The 8,568-nt window shown below is 42.2% G+C and overlaps 1 protein-coding gene across 1 annotated transcript in view; it reads right to left on the bottom strand.

Moving 5' to 3' along the window:
* Positions 1-8,568, bottom strand: part of P4HA3 (prolyl 4-hydroxylase subunit alpha 3) — a 34,825-nt gene that overhangs the window by 2,158 nt on the left and 24,099 nt on the right. Inside the window, exons 8-12 of the mRNA XM_023521672.1 lie at positions 5,296-5,360; positions 4,247-4,406; positions 3,202-3,264; positions 447-515; positions 396-411 (exon numbers count right to left, since the gene is read on the bottom strand). Of these exons, the coding sequence (XP_023377440.1) occupies positions 396-411; positions 447-515; positions 3,202-3,264; positions 4,247-4,406; positions 5,296-5,360 (373 nt within the window). The remainder of the gene's footprint in view (positions 1-395; positions 412-446; positions 516-3,201; positions 3,265-4,246; positions 4,407-5,295; positions 5,361-8,568) is intronic.

Here is an 8,568-nt window from a genome sequence, read left to right as displayed (position 1 = left end):
TGAGCAGTGGGCAAATGAGCAAAGCTTTATTTATATTTGCAGCCACTCCCCAGTGCTAGCACCACCACCCCAGCTCCACTTCAGATCATCAGGCATTAGATTCTCGTAGGAGAACCGGTCCCTTGTGCCAAAAGGTTGGGGACTGCTGTAGTAGAGGATCTGAAGGTTAATAAAACAGTTCTTACCTTTGAGAAGTTCTTCTGTAATAAGGACGGCAGATATGTAATTATCTACTTGTAATGTAAATCTAACAAAATAAAAAATAGAGGCACAATAACGTGTGGTCACCAAGAAGACTGAGGGATTATCTTTGATTCCGGGAAACAGGGAAAGGCCTCCTCTGATCCCCTACTCCCAGGAATAAGCTTGCAAGCAAAGACAGAATTAAAGCTAGCGTGTTAGTTCTGCATTCTTACACCATCTGTTAGGACCAGACCCCGACTCACCTTGACCACAGGCACACTAAAGTTGGCGTAGATGAAGGCTGTGGCTCCTCCAGCTTCTACCGAGCTCAGCTACAACACCAGAAGAAAAGCCAGAGTTGAAATAGCCCCCGACTTCCCAATTCTGCCCTACCTGACATCTGATGGCATTTCCGCATAGATTCCCTCCTGTGTTCCTTTATTTCAACTCTGGGAGAGTTATGTATTGAGAGTTATGTATTGAAAGACAATCACCCAATTTAGGAATTAAGGGAGCCTACTCAATGTCATCAGTGTTGGCCTGCAACCCTACAAGAAGACTACATTTAGGAATTCCCTCTTCATTTATTGTTCCAGCTAACATCTTTATTGAGGGCTACAATAAATGATTCAAACTTTGAGACCCTCAGGAAGAAATATGTTCATATCACAACCCAAGACACACACACACACACACACACACACACACACACACGAAACTCCTGAAGTAAAAGTTTTGTAAATTATTCTTACTACATGAGATACCTTCTGTTATTTTCTATTATATTTTATGCTATCCTAGTTCAGAATTCTTAAATGTTGACTAGAGCCATTAAATTTATTTCACGTGACCTGTGGCCCACAGAGCACTGTTTAGACTACAATGATTAGTTTGAAAGTTAGGCATCATAGGAACTACTGATTGCATCTTCAGCATGTTTCCCAGATCACTAAGTCCCTCTCTTGGTAACCTCGGCTAAAGAATTTCACCACCAGTATATTCTAGAATTTTGGATGTATGGTAAGATCTTCTTAGTATGAAGATTTTTCTCATCGTCAAAGAAATACATAAAAATTTTGAAAAATATAGGAAAACAATTAAAAGTAATATTGCTCATCATTTTAACAACCATCCAGAGAAAAGGTGATGTTATGGTTTACATACTAATAGTTAATTTTATTGAGGACCGGCTATGTGCTAGGCCCTATACTAAGTCCTTACAAATATATCATCCCACTTATTCCTCACGACAATCCCATAAGTTAAGATTGTTATTGTTATTATTCACATTTTACAGATGAGGAAACCGAGACTCAAAGAGATTAAGTACTTTACAAAAGGTCACATAATTCTTTGATGACTAAGCCAGGATTTGAGCTAAGCGAATGCTATCTGACTACAAAGTCCCTGCTCATAACCTTTATGTTATTATGTTAATAAATTCAGGTTATGTCCTAATGTTTACTATTAAAAGAGCACTGCATTGAACATCTTAATACATAAAAATACTTTTGCATTTTAGGTGGTTTTTATAGGAAAGAGTCCAAGCATTAATATTATTGGATCAAAGAAGTATGCATATATTTAATACTTTTGATACATACTGCTAAATTATTTTCTCACCAGCACCATGACACAATAGTGCCAATTTACACCTTACCCTGGCTAGCTGTCTCCCAGAGCATTCATGGATCCCACCATATTCACCTGCGTTACAAAGCAAGGATTATAGCAATTAAGATGTTGGCACTTGTTAGAGGAAACTGGACTAACTTGGTGATGCAGAACCCAGAAATGGCAGTGGTGATTTTCTGCCTTTCTTGGCTCCCTCTGTAGCCCTTTGGGAAGGGTGATGAGAGCAACAGTTTGCTCCTGTGTTTCAAGTAACTAACAAACTGGGTGGTTCTCTTCTAATCCCTGTTGTCAGCCATTGTGGGTATAAGCAAGATATAGCAGGGGTAACCTGGACTTGCCTGTGTTCCTCTACCTGCGGTTTCACAGTGTAGTGGGAAGGAATCTGATCTGTGTACTATGAAGCTCATGGGCAGGGCATGGACTGTGTGACTCGTAGGGGGTTGGGGGGGACATCTTCCCTCTGTAAACTTCCCACTGTTTTGTACCAGGAATGATCTTATGTCCAATCTGAGCAGAAAATCATGAACATGATTTCAACTTAAATCCTCTGTACTTTTTAAAGATTATTTTCTTCCTATAATAATACTCTTATGTTGTCCACAAACATTAATACTTGTCTTTAGAAATATTTATAAAAGTCTTCATCCCCACCTGAAGATGACAGAATAGGGCATATCCTACCCTTTCAAGACCCGCTTCTTTATGTAGTCTTTTACCTGCTTTGTGGGGTATAACAATAGGAACATTTATATGAAAACTTTACAGAGTGACATCCCCCTACATTACCTCATCAGATTCTCATGACAACCCCATGAGGAGGCACTGGGAAAGAAAACTAGTTCAAAGAATAGACATGATTTGTGCTGAGGCCACATCTTAAGTGGAAGAACCAGAATGAGGCCAACTGACTCCTAACCCAAAGTGCATTCCATTACAGTGTCTCAAATACTTAAAACCCACATGCGCACACGCGCGCGCGCGCACACACACACACACACACACACACACACACACACTTGCATTTGCCATTTAAAATTGCTAGGCTACCTTTACCATAGTAACTGGGCCTCTGTAACCAGGGAAACAGCTGTAGAAGATATTGGGAGGATAAAAAACAGAGAGATATTGGCCCCAAGATGTCCTATTTTTTGGTTGATATCAATATTCTTCACTGCCTGTGACCTTCCATGCCATCTTGAGTCATCAACCAGAGATGCAACCAGCTGTGGATCCAAGACGTGTCCCCTTTCCTGAGAGCTCATTTCCACTATCCCTCTGTGCCTGATCAGAATGCTCAGAATGACCACTAAAGGCCAAACACCAAATAAAAGAGAGACATAAATCGTCATCAAGTAAAAAGCCCTGATTCAGAGCAAGACTCACATAGATCATAAATGTTGCAACCCGGTTCCCAGACTTCATTCTGTACAGTGGGCTGCTTGGTGACTGAGACAAAAATAAAACATATTATTTTATGCAGTTGGCACCAGAGTGACAGCCAGGAGTCTATCACAATACAAGGAGGAGAAAAATGGGGGTCACAGATGGGATATAGCCTTGAGCTGTATACACCTAGTCGAGTTTGATCCCATCTGTGCTGGTGGGTACCCAATATACTTTTTTTTTCTTTTACTAATTTATTAGACATTCATATAAGTGAACTGCATACTAATGAATTGCTTGCCAATAGTGAAAGTACTATATAAAGGGTTAATGGCACCTTCAGGTTCTTGGTGAAATAAAGAAATTAATATATAAAATATTACAGATAGTCATCATATAGGAATACCAAGTAATAAGACTGGAGTTCCCAATTATTTGTTGAAGAGACGCCACCCTTTTTTTGGGTCACAGACAGTTTAATTAAAATATAATTTACATATGATAAAATTCACCCATTGTAAATACATTGTTCAATGAGTTTTAGTAAATTTTAACAGTTCTGTAACCAATCCAATTTTAGAACACCTCCATCAGCTGAAAAAGTTCCTTCATGTCAGTTAGCAGTCAACCCCCATTCCCACCCCCAATCCCGGGCAACCACAGATTTATTTCCTGTCTCTATAGTTTTGCCTTTTCTAGAAATCTCATATAAATAGAATTGTAAAACTTGTGCATAAGGAGAGCAACTGGAGGAAGGATAAACTTCACTGGGAAGCCCCTGAGTAAGACTCAACAGAAGACTCCATGACAAGCCACATTCTCCTCCCCACTAGTAAATTACAGGGAGGGGGATGGTGGCAGACAAGAAAATGAGTCAGCAGCAATCAGCTTGAAACCAAGGCTTTCAGATCTTTCTGGAACAAGCACCTTTATTCTAAGATTTCACTTAGTATTCCCGGGGATCCCTACAAGAGTTCTGTCTCAGAGAAATAAATAATACTCAGGTTCTCCACCTCAAGATATTGGCCACTGACCCCATAGTTACCGTAGCATGGTCAAAGTGAGGCTCGTAGTGCCCTCCAATGCCATAGTTCACCACCTGGAGATACTCTGCATAGGGAGGCTGGACATCAAGGCCTGTGAGGGCAGCAATGCGATGGTCGAGGGTCACCAGCATGGGGTCAGCAGTGTCCTTCAGCCAGGCACTAAAACACATCATAGGTTGGAGCATTATTAATCTGATGACATAAATGACTAAATGTCTATGAATGAATGAATGAATGATGTCAATTGCTAGAGGAAGGAAAAGAAAAGAAGGAAGGGAGAAAAGGTGGACGGGAGGGAGGGAGGACAGGAAGACAGACATCCATGCCTAATTACCTACTCCTATGCTAAATCTGCCCAGTCCATTTTGTGCTCTATCTCAACATTCACACATTCATTCATTCAATAATCATTCTCTGAGGCCTACTGAATGCCAGGCCCTGTGTTAGATGCTGTGAAGAGTGAAGGTTCAAAGCAACAGACACTGTGATACAAAGAGGAAAAAGACAAGCTCTGCCCCACATTATCTTCATTCTGGGACCAGCCTGACGGAGCAGCCTCTGTCTGGGATGGAGGGGAGGGGATAAAGCTGGGCTCTCACAGCTGAATCTGCCTCTCCAGAGAGAAGCCATCACATCCAGAGATCCTAGTCATCCTTCTTGCCTGAATGTTGGCAAGTCATGCTTTGAATATGAGTCAGGAGGTGGGAATGGAATCTTGTAAAGTTGAATGACAAATGGGTACTAGACTATATTCTCTGGAAAAGCAATCCTGTTTAAGAGAACCACTACACACTTATTTTTTTGGTTTAGGACATAGGACCTTTTTCAAGTCTTTTTCTAATGGCCTCCTAGTTAAGTCCTTGGGTGAAAGGAGTGGAAATATCTCCCTCTCAACAAGAATGTAGATAGAAACATGAACTACACGTTCTCCAGCAGCATCTCTGATGGCACCTGAATGGCTGTTGCTGACCTTCAGTCAGCTGTGCCACTGGCTGGAGGGCAGGCTGCAGTTATGGCCTGAGCTCCCACAGAGGAAAGATCCCCTTACCTTTTGCTGATGCGGTACTCCACTGGTAACTGCTTTTCGCCGGACGCCACCACGGATCTCTGAAGCTGGTGGGAAGGACGTAAGAGAAAGTCCAAGTGGTTATGATGTGAAAGGAAGGGCTCTGTCATTTCTATAGACATGCCCCTCTTTAAACATAAACCTAACAATCACCAGTTTGTCCCTAATTAAAGGATATTTTGCACATGGTACTAATTTAGTGATAACTATGGATCTTGAAAAAAAAAGAAGTGACAAAATATCTTAAAGCTGAAAATAAACTTTAGCATTGAGTCTGATAGACAGTAAGGACTCAATAAAAGTCTGCTGAACTGAAACAAAGTGATATTTGAATCCTTCTGCATCCGCAAGACTGCGAGTTCTGTTTCTCATTCATCTTCGTATCCCAGTGTCTGTCACAGAACCTGCCCGATAGTAAGCACTTAGTTTGTTGAATTAAATGAACACCTCCAACAACAGGAAACTCTCTACCCTCAGAGGCAGACTACTCCTCCTGAACATGTCTAACGAAAGCCTTTCCTTATGGAGAATCAAAATCTTTCCTGCTGCAACTTCCTTGCTGTCGCGGAGGGAGAGGACCAAACGGGTATGAAGCCACTAATTTAACCGAATGTTTTTATTTTGTTCTGAATGTCTGGACATAAAATTTGCATTATTTTTAAATAAAGTGGCTTCTAATTATAAAAGCACTGTACCAGGGATAGAAAGAGAAATACTATTTATTTTCACAATGATGTGTCTACTTCGGTGGCTGTCATCAGAATGTCACTCCATGAGGGCAAGGACTTGGTTTTTTGTCAGTGCTATATCCCCAGGGCCCAGAGAAGGCCTGGCAGGGAGTGGATGCTCAATACTGAGGAAACGAACAAATGAATGGATGACCCAGAGTCTTATGCCTACAGATCCAGCCCTGCCACTTCGCACACTGTCAGAACAGAGCACAGGGCAAGGAACTGCACAAGACAAAAACACTTTCCCTTCCCGGAGGCTTCTATAATGTTAATGTTCCTGCTTCTAAACCAGGCAGATGCCCTTGGAAAAGCCTCTTCCTTTCCTTAGACCTATTTCTCCAACTACAAAATGAAGTACATGAAAAACACATTCTTGGGAGTTCCTATCACTCTACAATATCAGGATGCAGAAAATCAGTGACTGATATTTCCTCTTTCTAATCCTTCACCAGCATCCTCTTCTGAGTCGTTCACAGAGGAGAGAGGAGAGATTCATAGAGGAGAGATGCCCCCTCTTGTTCTTTTAGGCAACTATCAGTGGTTTAAAAAAAATCCTAGGGAATCTCTGCTCCCCTTTCCCTATTAAAGAGACACCTTGTACTTAATTCCTTTAACAATTATTTACTGTACATCTACAAGTCATTCATTTCGGGGGACATATTTATTGGTTGTTCTCTGTACAAAGCACTGTGCTAGGTATTGGAAATATAACATATGAAACCAGATATGAGTCATGCAGTGGGGATGTACAAGGATGGAAATACTGAGAAGGAGCATCTAGTCCATCCTTATGAGAGACAGGAAGGCTTCCTAGAATGCCCGAAAGACAAGCGGAATCACGCAGGCGAAAAGAGGCCAAAGGAAGAGCATTTCAGGCAGAGAGAAGAGTGTGTGTGGAGGCTAGTTCACGGAGATGCCAGTTGTTCAGTGCAGCTGGGGTACTGAGTGCAAGGGGGACAATACTACAGAAGGAGTTGGCAGTAGCCAGGCCAAGGAGCTTTGTCATCATTCAAGAGCAAAAGTGACCCATTAAATAGTTTAAGCAAGGGCTTGACATGGTCAGATTTGACCTTTTAAAGATTACTCTGGCTGCAAAGCGCATAACACAGGGCGAGGCATTTCAAGAAGGACAACATATAATTCTGGCTAGTTTACAGTCTAGTTGGGGATTCAGGATGCTTGTCCATGAAATTGTTAGTGATACTAGACACTAACAGAATAAATGAAAGTACCAAACAACTGGTGACAAAAGCTTTGAGGTCAGAGGAAGAAAAGGTTATTTTGGATGTGGCCCCCAAAAAGTGCTCTGACAAAAGGTTCCTACTGAAAGGACCAATGAAAGTGGGCCAGAGTGGTCAGGGCTACTGGGCCAAAGGAGGCTTGGGGTTTCAACTGAGTCTTTAAGAATATATAGGACGTAGATGGGGAAGAAGTGACAAGAGAGCATTCTTTGGAAAAAGGACAGTGAATAGGAAGCAGATAAATTCAATATAAGCCAATGAGGCATCTGTGCTCAGCTCCTATGGGGCAGCCAACCACCACATAAGCCAGGGCTTATTTCCGGCAGAGCCAAAGACCCAAACAGGGATCAGCCACTCCAGCAAGACACTTCTGGGGGAAGGGAGTGTGGCAAGGTCTGTGCACGCCAAATAAATGACCTGGCCATGAGGAATTAAATGAATGTCTCCAGGTGGGCTGCATGTCCTATTACCATGGCAACAAAGTTATTCTAGAGAACAAGTAGCTACTGGCCCAGTGATCCCGCTGACTCACCGAGAAGCCGAAACTGTTGAAAATACATTGTTCCAATGCCCCAGTGGAGCTTAATTGTCTCAAAAACCTTCTCTACAAAGATTCCAGACTTCAGTGCACAGGTTTTTAGATGAAATGATTATTGCCACTCTTCTTCCACTGGTCCATGTCTACTTCCTTGAAATCTGCAGATCTGATTTTACCACTCTCCTGTTTAAAACTGTCTGACAACTCGCTCTCTACCTACGGGATAAAATCCAAACTTCTCAGCTTGGTATTCACAGCACTTCCTAATGACCTCTCACCATGGAGCCTCACCTCCTACCACTCCAGCCACCAAGCTTCCCGCATTCTCTGAGCACACTGCATCTCAGGCTCTTGCACAGATTGTTTTGTCTGCTTCGAAAACCCTTTGCCACCTTGTCATTTCGATGACTTTCACGTCCACAGGGAAGCCTTCTCTGTTTCTTCTTCTTTCCCCATCTGCTCCTCAGGGGGAAGACTCACCTTTATCTGCTGCCATAGTGCCACTCCCTGCACACATCTCCATGAGAATATGTACACAGGGTATTGTAAATATCTGTTTTTCCCCATTATGCAGTAAGCTCCTAAAGGCAAGGACCAATACTAAATCTTTTTGTAGAAACCCAGCACCCAGCACAGTGTCTGGCATACAGCAGGCTCTGTTCTCTTGATGAATGACTAAATGGCTGCCTGATGAACAGCACACCACGAAGGGCACAATGACATGAGTAATTCTGAGACAGTCTTA

Source organism: Pteropus vampyrus, unplaced genomic scaffold (genome assembly GCF_000151845.1).
Source record: "Pteropus vampyrus isolate Shadow unplaced genomic scaffold, Pvam_2.0 Scaffold311, whole genome shotgun sequence".
Taxonomy (NCBI): domain Eukaryota; kingdom Metazoa; phylum Chordata; class Mammalia; order Chiroptera; family Pteropodidae; genus Pteropus; species Pteropus vampyrus.
This window is presented reverse-complemented; position numbering and strand designations above follow the sequence as displayed.